The sequence below is a fragment of the Natrix helvetica genome, assembly GCF_964273705.1.
Source record: "Natrix helvetica genome assembly, chromosome: 2".
Lineage (NCBI taxonomy): Eukaryota > Metazoa > Chordata > Lepidosauria > Squamata > Natricidae > Natrix > Natrix helvetica.
In genome coordinates this window covers 84093588-84107281 of record NC_138552.1, presented here as the reverse complement: position 1 = coordinate 84107281, position 13694 = coordinate 84093588, and the positions used below count along the sequence as shown (strand labels likewise).

The 13694-nt window shown below is 35.3% G+C and overlaps 1 protein-coding gene across 4 annotated transcripts in view; it reads right to left on the bottom strand.

The window, feature by feature from the left end:
• Positions 1-13694, bottom strand: part of DENND4C (DENN domain containing 4C) — a 75127-nt gene that overhangs the window by 27769 nt on the left and 33664 nt on the right. For 3 of the 4 annotated variants that reach the window (XM_081944500.1, XM_081944498.1, XM_081944497.1), the window contains exons 9-17: positions 12553-12697; positions 10503-10678; positions 4862-4962; positions 3571-3789; positions 2549-2694; positions 2233-2268; positions 1777-1907; positions 724-856; positions 338-544 (exon numbers count right to left, since the gene is read on the bottom strand). In XM_081944500.1, the coding sequence (XP_081800626.1) occupies positions 338-544; positions 724-856; positions 1777-1907; positions 2233-2268; positions 2549-2694; positions 3571-3789; positions 4862-4962; positions 10503-10678; positions 12553-12697 (1294 nt within the window). The remainder of the gene's footprint in view (positions 1-337; positions 545-723; positions 857-1776; positions 1908-2232; positions 2269-2548; positions 2695-3570; positions 3790-4861; positions 4963-10502; positions 10679-12552; positions 12698-13694) is intronic. The other variant, XM_081944499.1, reaches the window with a different exon arrangement.

Sequence of the window (13694 nt, the reverse complement as noted above, 5' to 3'; positions counted from 1 at the left end):
TGCTAAGCAAGAGCGTTGTTAAGTGAGTTTCATCACATTTTACAAGTTGGCCACACCCACCCAGTCACATGACTGCAAGCCACTCCCACAAAGCAGGCCACACCTACAGAAGAGGTTCTAAAAAATTTGAAACCCACCACTGATGTTCACGCACATATAGACCAATCTTGGGAGACAGGTAGTAGCATTTCTGAGTTTTCAAAAAGATGCTTCATACCTTTGTATCTCAGCTTAAAAAATCTGCCCTGGACTAGAAGGCAGCAAATATCATAAATACTATTCCAAGACAAAAGATACATCTGCATCTTTTTATAGCACCTTTATGGCATTGACTTACTTCATCTAGTGGTTCCACATCTGTTTTTTTCATTTTAATAAGAACTTCATAGGCTTGCTGCAGGGCTCTGACTTTGGGATGTGAAAGTCTAACATAGGCTGGGAGACAAATAAACCATAAGCTGTAGCAATGACTGAAAAGGAATTTGGCCCACTGTGGGGAGTTTGCGTAGCATCTCTTGGCGAGTTTATGGGCTGCTTTTATCTCCTGCAAAAACAAAAGATTAAAAATAGACACATCTTAAAAGGAATCTAAGGAGTGTCAGATAACATGCTTTTTTAACAGCATGAAATGTGGAAAAAAAACAATGTGCGCTTCTGCTTGTTATATCATTTTTTCCCCCAAACTTATTTTAACTCTGAATATATCTTAAAAATAAAAATAACCTGCTTGGTCCTTTTTGCCATAAGCGCTGGACTATTTGAAATGTTGCTTTTAGCTGAGTGTCTCTTGAAGGAAAGTTTGAGATCCTGTGGTCGGTCAAAAAGCTTAAGCTCTAACTTAGGGAAGGTCTTGTAGCTGGAAAAGAAAATCAAAATTGTATAACACTGTTTTCCATCCATAATAGGACAATAACATGAATTTAAGGTCCACCCATTCTAAACAACAGCACACAAACAAATTGAAATGATTCTGAAAGGAGAGGATGCTTATTCCAAGATGAAAAGAACAAAAATGGATTATACTAGGAAATAGGTTTAAGCAATTTGATGCATTACTTTAAAAGATTCAATTGTACAACATTGTCACATGGAACTATTTTTCTTATGAAAGAATTTGAGGGAATCAATGTTTTTCATGTATCAAAATAATTTCTGAAATCATTCTGATACCCAAAGGACTACCAATTAAATTATCTATTATTTGGAACAAGTAACTAAGAAACAGTAATAATGAGTAACTTCCCTGCTAGAGTGCATTGTTAAGGAAGTTGTTAAAAATAGCAGAATATGGTCTATAAAATGTTTCAGATTTGCACTACATTTGAACCACTCCAATTTAAGAGGAAAATCTTTTTTCAGTGTTTTGAGTTAAGAGTTTTCAATTCAAAACAGAGGTGTTTCAAACTGAAAGGCCTCCAAAATACTAATCAAAAACAGATTCTCAGTGGAAACAGAGCATTTCAAATTTTAAATAATTCAAATTGCATATAGTTTGCGTACCCCTGCTAAGCATGTTGGCTAAAAATTATTCCCTAAATTTCAATATTTAGAAGAAATTAGAAGTCAAAGTAACAGTAATTTTAGCAAGACGAACTTTCAGTATAATGGACACCCTTGATAAAAGATCCTTATCTGATCTCCAGATATGAGAAGAACCACATTTTCTAAGATTCCTACCGACCATGGCCACTTCCCGAACCCATCTGGAGAACACTAAATTAGGAAAGGCTGGATGGAAATAAAGAGAAGTCTATCCAAATGCCATTAAGATAATACCTATACTTTGGTAATCTTTCCTGTCCATCATCTGGAGGTGGCTCTGGTGGCATTATAAATACTGTGTGTTCACTCTTCTGAGATTCATCAAATTCAATTAACCGGATATCTTCTGCCGAGTCTACATCAACCTGCAAATACATCACACTTCAATATCACAAAGCTATTTCAAAGCCTTAAGGATGCAACTGTAAGCACAGAGTGTGATGTAAAAGAAAAGGTAGAAGAAGCTATGACTATGTACACATCTTGCAACTGTCTGCCACTAGCACTGCTAGAAGATCCACAAAACACTAACATAGCAGCCATTCAACTTTCAAGTAGCAGATCTAGAAAAAAAAGATATATTAAGATTCCCAGACAACTGCTTGATCAATCACATCTTCCATTTCCATCTTATTACCATACATGCTTAATTATAGGCAAATTCTCGTCCCATGAGAAGTAAATAAATACCTTATCTCCTTTTTCTGATCCTTTCTCAGGAAAAAGCTAAAATAAATATTAGAAATAAATGCTTAATTTTTGTAAATGAGCACAATGTTTTGCTATTATGTATACTGTAAACTTTTAAATTTTCTTGCCTAATAGAATCTTGCCTGAACAAATCTAATGTGGATAACATGAGAACATTGCCAAGATAAAACACAACAGGCAGTTAACATAAAACCTCGATCGCACGGCGCTTAAAGAGTTAAAATATTGTTCCCCCCAAATGGTCATGCACCAAATTTAAAGCAAAATGATATATTTACCCAATAAATATCTTTACCTTTTCTACACAGTCATCAAAAAATGCTAATCCTGTATCTTTGTCACTCACAAAACTGCATTCTTCAATGAAGCGGCTAAAAATCTGGGTCTTTGTTAAAGCTGTATAGAATTTTGTGTAGGCACGGTCTCTACTTTTTAAAAATCCTAGTATATAAAGGAAGAAAAGAAAATAGCTATACATTACAATTACATCATTTTTCTGTTTATTCATCTCCTATAACACTGAGCAGTGTTTCCACAATATGGACATTCTTGGTACACACCTATTTATCAACAAGACCTTACACAAATCGCTTTCAGCATATATCCTGCTCTTATGATACAACACCCACAGTCGGTATCTTAAACAACATAAACATGATAGCCAGATGACAGTAGGTTTTCTTTTTTAATTTGGCTTCATAGTTTTCAAACACAACATCTCTTTAGTATCTGTGTCTTGTTATTGATAGTTTTGGAATTTGATCCACTTGGAAAATTTGGAGCTCTTAAAGCTCTTTACAGAATTGAGAGATTGTGCATTCTTCTTCTGAACTCCAGCTGACAGAATCACGTCATGTGACTCTTTAAGGAGCAGATCTAAACCCATCTTCTATAATATGTAATTTAGCATTTTAGACAAACAAAGACAATCCTATAGCTCTAACATTTTATGCTCAATTTAACAAGAGAGAAGAGATGACAGAGAGGGAATTATTTGCCAATGTTCACAGGTCACACACACACACCCAAATTCTCCAGTTGTGCCTACCCATCACACAAAATTGGACTGTGGACATATTTTGGATTCACTCTACCAAACAAAATCATCTAATGGCACTGAGGAGATGTACGTTCTCTGTTGTGCTGCCTTCCCTGAATGCCAGCAAAGCTCACACTCTATTTTATTCTAGTCTTTATTCTATTGGATACAAAGAAGAAACTGGCAAGTTGAGAAGACTAGTATTTGTTAAATTTGAAGTTTGACTAGTATTTTATTTGAAAGCTAGCATTTATTTCCATTGATTTCCCAAATCTTACCTTGAAGGTCAAACAGAGAATTCACAGCAGTAGTTTTATTTGAAGGTGCTTGAGTGATTGGCTTAAGAAAAATTCGATACCCTTTTAAAATGTAGGCCATAAAACGCAAGAAGGCTTCCTGAATCTCCATTTCGAATTGCGTCATCTTTTTCTGCCAGGAGAAATCTGCCTCGATCGGTTTCATCTCGACGGCAGAGCCTTCTTGAGTCTTTCTGTGAACTGGATTAGAGAGTGGAATAAGGCACACAGAATTAAGGAGACTTAAATACTTAAATTAAATGAATGTAGTCAAACGAACACCCACCGCCAAAGAGACAATACAGAATAAATGTTTGAAAAAGAATGAACTTGCAGGAGCTCAGATGGGGCAGCGGTTAGAATGCAGCATGGCTGGCTACGTCTGCACACACCCTAAAGTTCAATACTCACTGGCTAAAGGTTGACTCATGACTCCATCCTTCCGAGGTTGGTAAAACCAGGACCCAGATTGTTGGGGGCAATATGCTGATATTGTAAACCATCCAGAGAATGCTGTAAAGCGCTATGGGGTGGTATATAAGTCTAAGTGCTATTGCTATGATTATTTCTGTACTCTCAAATGTATGCTTGGAAATCAGATAATTTCTACTACTGTACAAGGTATTTCAACTTCATAAAGTCTGTGGTATACAACTTATTATATACTATCTATGATCTATAGAAATAATGGTGTTTAGTACAATAGCATGGTTATTCATATTAAGTCTTGCCACTGTGCTTCCAAAATTAAGGTTTTTATATTTGTTAAATTTGTATTTTACATTAGCACAGGAAAAAAAAATAGAGAAAAACAAAAATAAAGAAAATAAAATTTGAAATCTTTATCAGATGTATTAAAAAATGACTTTACAAAGATATAAAACTGGATGGAACTGAGCCAAAATTGTTATTTCATACTACCTGGCTTCCCCATTGACTTTGCTTGTGGGAAAGGTTGCGGGAAAGTTGCAAAATATGATCATAGGTTGCTGCAACCATCAGTTTATTAAATTGGCAGGTTACTTAGTTAACTGGAATAAAATTCATATGCTTCCTATAGTTTCTATGGAAAACTAGAGAAATTGGGTTTTTCTAGTATTTGAATTGTTTTAAATATCTTGGAATAATCCTCCCCTCCACCCAAAAAAGAGAACCGATGGATGAAAACATTTTAAATTGCATATCTCTGTCAAAATGTGGTGAAAGCAAACAATTCAGCTGAATTTTCTTCTTTTCCAAAGATTAGTTCTTTTTAGCCTCTCATTTGTTTTACCTAAGGCAAGTTGTGGGTGCAATTTCCTTAATGTGCCAAGAAGGCTTTTGCAAGGCTTTTTAGGGAGCAGCTTCCAGTTCATACTCTTCTTATCATCTGATCTATACAGCAGAAACAAAGATATATATATGTCAAAATGAGCAATATATAAAAAATGGAACACCCAGCTTTTCTTACTTCCTGATTCTGAAACAAGAATGAGAACGGGCATTTACATTCTCCCACTAAAATTCCAAAACTCGTTTCATTGTTTTAATGCCAAGTGACTTGAATCAACTTTGGGGTTTCTCTGAAAAGTATTACGAGTCCTCTCAGCTAAATTTAGATTTCATTCCAAAACTACCCCAACTTTTCTTTGAGTATTTTTTTATTTAGATACGCTATTTCAATGTACAACATCTAAATAAAAGTTTATCTTAAAATATGGTTGCAGCACTGATTTGCAATGAATTTTTGGCCTCATATTTCCAAGCTTGAAATTATATCTGGTAACACACAATATTATTTATCGAAGTTTGATATTTATCAAATATCTTTTATCAAAATGTTTAGAGTTATAGTCAATGTTGAATGTAAATCCTGTCTGTGTAGAAAAACTGGCTCAAATATTAATTTTTCATGTACAGGCACTGAATCTTGACAAAACATTTTAAAACTGAAATATTCAGGTTGAAAAAGATGAATCAGTATATTATGCAAGTTAATTTTGCACTGTATGCAAAAAAAAAGTTGCATGCTGAAAGAAAATTGCAGAGAATGACACAAAATGTGAAAATAATGTTTACATCAGGACTTTTATTTATGATCCTGTATTGCAATTGCTTAGGTCAGTAAAGTATAAAGTTTCATTCAGATATAGAAGCCTCATTCAGCTTTGCTTCAGTTCTTCAGCACACGAGAAAGAAAACAAGAGAAAGGGGAGGAAAAGTCAGATTGAACCATTCTACACAATTTCTCACAGAAATCAGGAGTAATCAACCTGCAATCTTCATGGCTACTGTTGAGATTTAAGTAGCTCAATATAATTCTCAAAATTATGTGATTTGAGAGTGGGAGAAAATTCAACACTCATTGAAAGTCAATTTACAACTCATTTGGTCATTAAATTAAACAGCTCTAAATATGAGAAATGGCCTTGCTCAAGACAATAGTATAATTAGTTTAAACCTGAGCTATCAAGATTTTGTACAAAACCATACTAAGGGGAGACTAGGGTTAAGACCACAAGACTTCTAGAATTCAAGCATACAGTTTAGGCTTGTACATAAACTTGAAGTAGTATAACATTATTCAAATATATTTGGTTCTGACATTTCTTTTTTTCAGAGCATTTTCAAAAATTCAGGGCATGAAAGTCTAACAGTACAGCAGCTTAAAACACACCAAGAAGCAAACATTGCCAGTTCAAAACTCATCCTTACCAATGAATTAAGCTGCTTAGGCAAGTCAGTATCAGTCACTTTACTACAGAAATGATAAAAGAATTTAGGAATAAACTAATATTGCTTTACTAATTGATAAAGAGTAGAAATGGATTCAAACAAACGTTCTCCTCCTAAAAACATAGTTATGTACCGTAACTCAAATCTCAGTATATCAATTCAGACTTTTGTCCTGGATTTGGTTAATTATCCATAGAGTATCTCTTGTATAAATATACTTTGAAAAATATATTATTTCATACAATATTATAATTTTAATTTTCTTTATCAAACTCCAGACAAGGTAAACAAATAAATTGTGTTTTATATGCTCCTTTTTATGAAACCAGAATGTAAGAATCAAACTACCTAATCAGTTCTGTAATATAAACCATATTTCTGAATTGACAGAACTTTAGTTCTCCTTTTCACAATTTTCTGAGATGGAAAAAATAGCCTGTTATTTCACAAGGAAGAATAAGGCTCAAGATAGCTATTACTATCAACTCTGTAATTTTAGCTTCTTTAAATAACCTATTATCTTTCAATTCCACTATACAATTTGCTGATTCCATCTTGCAATGTATTATTGTGTAAAGTATATTTTATTCAAGGGATTTTGTTAAATCACTGCATTTGTAAGCAATGCTAATTGTAATTTATTGCAAGAGCTGGCAAATTGTCTTGCTTGCTAAACATCAAACAAATTTAGAACAATTATCAAACACAATTTCAACTAAGAACACCATTTCATGAAATTTTAGTGTCATTTTGTGGAATCTGTTAACTCTATAAATCAGTTCCATAGTTCTTGTGTATTTTATAATATGTTTCTTTCAGCCAAAACCCAAAACAACTGAGATATTCCAACAAGAAAATGCTTTGGTTCAGCTGAATTATGACCCATATTCAAGTTAATTAATTTAACTGAGTTTCTATGCCACAGTCTAGTTGTTTCAAGTTCAAAATGAAACACATTTTCCATTTGTGCATATTTATAATGTAAATAAATCCACAATCCCTTTGTAAAATCCAATTGGAGGATTGCTTTATCCATATTTTGCAACTGACTTGGAGCCACCATAAAGACATAGCACAGGACAAAATGATTATAGGTTTTTTTGTCTAAAATTTGCAAAGCTCAGATAGAACTACATTCTTACCAGTCTCATCAAGCATGACATGTAGTGAGATCTGAACGGTCATGGTGTAATTTTCTCAATCCTGTTATTAAATCTTAATATTTGAAGATTTGCAAATAAAAATATTACTGATTTGATTACTATTTAACTTGTAAGCATGTACAAGTAACAGGTTTGCCAAATGATTGCAACAATTCAAAATTTCCTGCTCTAGATTCACAATGATATTTTCCTAATTTTTCCTCCACCCTTTCTCCTGTTATTGTATGAAAACTCAACACAAAGAAAGGAAATTAGCCACAACGAATAGGGCCAAGACATATTGATTCTGTAGTAGGTGTATAAACAACATGAACTAAGCCCAGAAGCTAAAACTGGCAAATCCTTGCTGTTGTTCACTAGCAAACATTATTGTTTTCCTAAAGTGCAATCTCTTTTGAATTTTATTGGTTTTTAGAAACCTGCTCTAATCAAATTCTAACATAAGACGAGACCTTTGATTTCCTCCTGGCCGAGTTGCCAAAAATACTACAAAGTATATCACATGATACTGATGTCATTTGATTACTTCAAACTGAAATGTGAAACTAGAGAAACAAGCAAGTAGGGAAAGAATATTCCCCTTTTAAAAAGAGATTAGCTATAACGCTAGGGTTGTTCACATTTTGCAGGAAATATTCCTGCAACAAGAGGGAACAATTTCAGGCTCACACATACCCTCCATCCACATTCCCCTGATGCAGACAGATGCTATTACAGGATGCAGTTGTTTGGGTATAAAAACTTCCAATCTTTGCACAACCACTTCTTTATGAAGATTCACTCAATTGCAAAATCTCTTTGTGCTTGCTTTGAGATGGACCAGAACAAATATTTTGGCTCACAAATACTCCTTTCCCTGCTATCCCTAATGTAGAGCAAAAGTATTCCAGAAACAAATACCCCTTCAATCAATACAAAGTTGTTTTTTTAAAGATAACAATTCCTCTAAATAAAATATTAAACATCATGCCATTAAATAAACATTTGTGTAATACTAGCATGTTTCCAGGAATAAATGCTTTTTAAAAAACCTCCCCTTTTTATGACCCTCTAATCCCTTAATTTGGGGTAGACTTGGGGCGACTGGATGGAGCTGATGTTTACTGGCCAGCTGCCCTTCCTGACACCTACGCGGCATTCACGGCAGATTTTTTTTCCTTTGTACTCTAGGAGAGAAGCCGCAACCTGGGATTGAACTCTTAACCTCCTGAATGGGAGATGAGAGTCTTCAGCACTAGGCTACTATGCTGCTCTATAAAAGCTCGTTTAAAAATATAAAATATATAAAGGAACATTAAAAGATGATTTAAAGATGTGAAATACACTGCTGTTTTCCTCTCCTTTCATTACGAAGTCATCTCCACATTATTTTGAAAGTCCCTTTCTTTCAAGAACAATATTTAGGATGCAATGGACTGCAAAGAGGCAGAAGACAGTTGAAAAATGTCATTTCTGTGAGTTGACTTTCGTTCACACATCGTTTCTCAGAATGTCTGTGGAGATTCTCAGGCATCCAGGTCATAGTTGTTTCAAAGGTGCTTTTTTTTTCTTCAAAAGGCAACTGGACTTTCATCAGTTTTGATGGCAACTTCTTGAATGAGAAGTGAAATGTTTCCTTCTTTCTCAAGAAGAAAAAAAGCACCTTTGAGACATCCTTTCTCAGACTACATTTTACCACTTTTCTCTCAAAATTAATTCCATTGGAATTTTTATATTGAAGTTAGGAAATTTATGACTTTCCAGAAAATGTTTCATCAGTCAGATGTTAGATATGATGGGAGGGTAGTCCACCATTACTTGACAAATTCTCCATCTCTGATTTACATCTCAGCGGAGTAACATTTACTGAACCATTTAGAATTACGAGAAAAATGCCACTAAAAATCCTTCCTTCTTAAGCAATACATTTTATCAATTTTTCTTCTTTCAAATGGCAGCATAGTGCTTTTCATGGGATAACACTCATAATGGCAAAGATTAATCTTTTCTTATGCCTATGAATTTTCAGCATTTTCTGATGTCTATCAGTTTTTCTACTGAAAAATATAAGTACCCATGAGCACACACAGAAAAGAACAGACACACAGACACACACTTTCACCTCTACAATGTCAGTTGGGAGAAAAATCTCCCAAGCTAGCTGAGAAGCAGCGCACTGAACTAGAAATGAAACAAAAAGTTACAACTGATGGGGAAGTGAATAAGAGAGAAGCACACAACTCCCCCCCCCCACACACACACACAAAGAACTAGACGACTCAGGGCACAGAAAATACAGGTAGTCCTCATTTAATTACCACTCATTCAGCCACCACCCAAGATTGGGGGGGGGGGAATGGAAAGTATATTGTGTTTCCTTTGCAGTCAACTGCTCTTAACACTCTCTGAGAGCCGTTGTGATTACTTGGGATTTTATCTGTGACCTCAGGGTCACCTGAATCAGAGGTGTGGAGTCTTCTTGGATTCCAATAAATTGCTTCCATTTTCTCTCACTTGGCAGTTGCCCCCCTCAATCCTGCCATGCCTCACAGGCCACTCATGCACCTTCCTAGCCTGGCAGCAGTCACCCCCCCCCCCCGCAAGCCATACTTGCACCATACTTCACAGACAACCCTACATCCTCCTCTACCAACATCAGTCCTGCCTAGCCCAGTTGTGTTTGTTGTCACCCACATAATCCCCACCTGGCAGCAGTCACTCAGCTGCCTGACAGCCTGCTGGCAAGCTACCTGGGACTTAGTGACCCTGTGATCCTTACTTAAGGAAAGCAAAGATAGCCAGTACTGTTGTTGCTAAGCAATGAAGTCGCCACACCTTACAACAACATAGTTTAGCAATGAAAATTTCAGTACCACTCGCTGTCATTAACTGAGGACTACCTGTACTTGCATAAATCCAATTTGGTCTGTTTTAAATTTTACAGACTGGATAAAATGAGCAAAATAAACACATTCGAATTAAATATCAAATATTTCAAAAGACATATATATGAAGACAAAGGATATGAACAAAAAGAAACTCAAAAAACACACTTACATGTACACCATGTTTGTGTCTAAATCAATGCAAACCACATCTTGTGGTGGCTCATACAGATCAAAATACCGTGAATCAACTCCAACTATAAATGGGACAGGAGCACTGAGCACTGTTGCCAGAGACAAAGGACAGAGGGGGATGTAGGGACACTGCCACTGAAACGGAAAGATCATCTGAAGAAAAAATGAAATGAAACTCATCAATTAAAAAGACAATGAAATCTAGGTAACACCAAACCATGTTAGATAATGTGAATTTCGCAGGAGCTCCAACATTACACAATAAATCAATTGACCACCGCATGAATAGAATCTGAAATTATTATTTAATCCTTGTTTATCATGTACTGTATACACAAGTCATTTAGCTGCTTAGACATGGCTGCTCTCAAACCTACTGGGTATATTACATACTGTAATTTTAAACTCAAATAATAGGCTTTAATAAGAATTTTATTGCAAAAACTATCATGCATTTTTCATTTATCTAAATACTATTTTGTAAGCCATTACAGTCAACAGTCACTTGTGCAAATGAAAGCAATATACAATGACTAAGTTACATAATTCATAATGCTGGCAAAAAAAGTATTTGTAATTATTTTGTAAGTATTTTATTCTAAGTCCACTTAAATTTATCATGTGCTGTAACAACAGTAAACTTAAAAGTTGAAAGTTCTACCAAAAGACTGTGTATTTTTAATCCTATAACAGTGGCACAGCATGTTTCCTAACCACAAATCGTTTGATGTATTTATTTTATTCAGTCTGAATTTATATATAATCTCATTTGGATTATGAAACAGTAGTTTTGATTTATTTTTATTTCTATAGCTGCCCATCTTAACAAGTAACTCTGGATGCTACATATAAAATTAAAAAATAAATATGAGGACAACTATATTATACATAAGATACAGGAGATGAACTTCAAGAAATTGCTAACATCTTTCTCTGTAACATGCAATTTAAGAAAACAAGTTTCTTGGGAGAATTAGGAGGGCAAAGATAATTTGTCAGATTAAAAGAGTGATCCAATAAAAGCAAAAGAAGTTTATTTCTGACTCTATCTTCTTGAAAATGTGGCTTGTGTATGCATTGAAAAAGCATCTATGCTTACTTCCTAACTGCATTTCAAACTAAATAAAATGGAAGCCCAGGATCCTATCAATCTTTCCAATGATAAAATAATAGCAACAACAAAATAAGCAAGTTTCTCTTCCCTAAAGGGTTTGATAATAACCTTCTGAGAACTAGACGACTTCTGTAGAGAATCAGGAAAACTTTGATGGAGATATGTAGGATCTGTTGCCTAAGCAAAAGAGGCTGAAGCATTTTAAAGATAAGAATGAAATAACATTTGGAAGCAGGAATATAAGGAGAAAGGAGTATAGCATAAACAGACTTGTAAGATTTTATTGTTATGGCCAATAACAATAAAAAGTCTTTCAGAGTTCCTGTGTAGTTGATTTCCTGATCTTGTCTACCTGATGGGGAAGTTATCTGCTGAGAAACACAGGGAATGAATAAAGAGGGAAAGTTGCATTGTGGATATGGATTTGTTCCAGAGAATTTGAAGAGTACCAAAATACTGTGTATTATGGCAGGGTTTTGGTTTTTTTACTTTTTAAAAGACTTTAATAATCAAAAAGTCCCATTCTGAAAATTTAGATGTGGAAAAAAAAAAGAGAGAGAACCTATTGTTCTTATGCAATAGTTATTTGGGCATTAATTAACCCTTTTGCAGAAAAAAACTATAAATCACTTACACTATCCTAATAGAAAATCCTTGCAAATTAATTTCCCATTTAAATAAAATAATTTAAATGACCAAGTGACCAACTTTCTTATTCACATAAACAAAATTCCACAATTTAAATATTTAATTCAGAAATATAAAAAACTTTTTTTCAGAAGGTCACGTGAAACAAAAGAAAAGAAAAGAAAAAAATTAAGTGTTCAATGTTTGTGAAACAAGACAACAAAGAACCAAGAACCAATCAGATAAAAATTTGGTAATCAAAATATTCAAACTTATGAGCACTTACAGCAGCCACAGCTTCGGCAACTCCAGTCAGCACAGCTGGACGGAGAGAATGTAGTAGAATCTTGCCTTCCAACAAGACAAAGAGGAGTAAAGTAGCACAGTTTTCTGGTCCAAGATTCATAAGCAGAGTGCTGTAGTTTGCCCCACTGCAATGAGATCAGGACACTGAGGACTGTAACATTCATTGCTCATTATGACATTAACAATAATAATAATTGCCACCCAGCGACTATCATATACCGGATAGTGAAATAGGAGAACCTATCTCATAACATCGTATTTTATTATTATCACAGAAACTTGTTTGAGATATTTGTACATTTACATGTACATTTCACGTTTAGAGAAAAGAAGACTGCTGCTTTAGATCCATTTTGATAATCTAAAAACTTTATGGACTTTATTTTATTTCTTGTTAGAAATGAACGTGAAATTCCAGTGTGTTCAGTGACCGGGAATGTCATGCGCCCATTGGAGCCTGAATCGGCAGAGGAAGAAGAGCTGGAATTGAAGCAGGTGGAAATTGAGGGAGCGGCTTTATTGGCTTGGGAGGAAAATGGGAAGGAGCAGGCCCAGTCAGGACAGGGCCTTTCAGGATTGGGACGGCTTGTAGGCAAGGAGGAAGGGGATCAGGATGACCAGGAGAGGCTAAGCAGTGAACATGAGAGATAGAACTCCTCCCCCCTCCTGATTCTCGAGTACGGAGAGTGGAGAGAAGGCGAGAACAGCATAGATTGACCCAACTACTCAGGAAAGCACCCTTGGTACCCTTGGGACTGAGCCTTAAAGAGACACTATGGGGAGGGGCATTTGTCAGGAACAAACACTGAACAACACACAATGAGTGTTGCGTGCTGATGTTTGAACTTTCCTAGATTCCTTGCATTTTTTCTGGATTTCTTGCTTTGCAGCCATGGTGCTCACAGCATTGGGCTGGACTATTTGCAGTCAGACACTGCTTGAGGTGTGTGTGTGTCATCATTTTGCTCTGGGACTTTCCAGAAACGTGGGAGCGTTTTGGGACATTTGGAGCAATAAAGGGGCCTGTGTTATCTCTGTGCCATGCCCCAGGTCATCACAGGGGGAGGTGTGTGTGTGTGTGTGTGTGTATATATGCTGGTTTTGTTGTATTCGGGTCTTTTC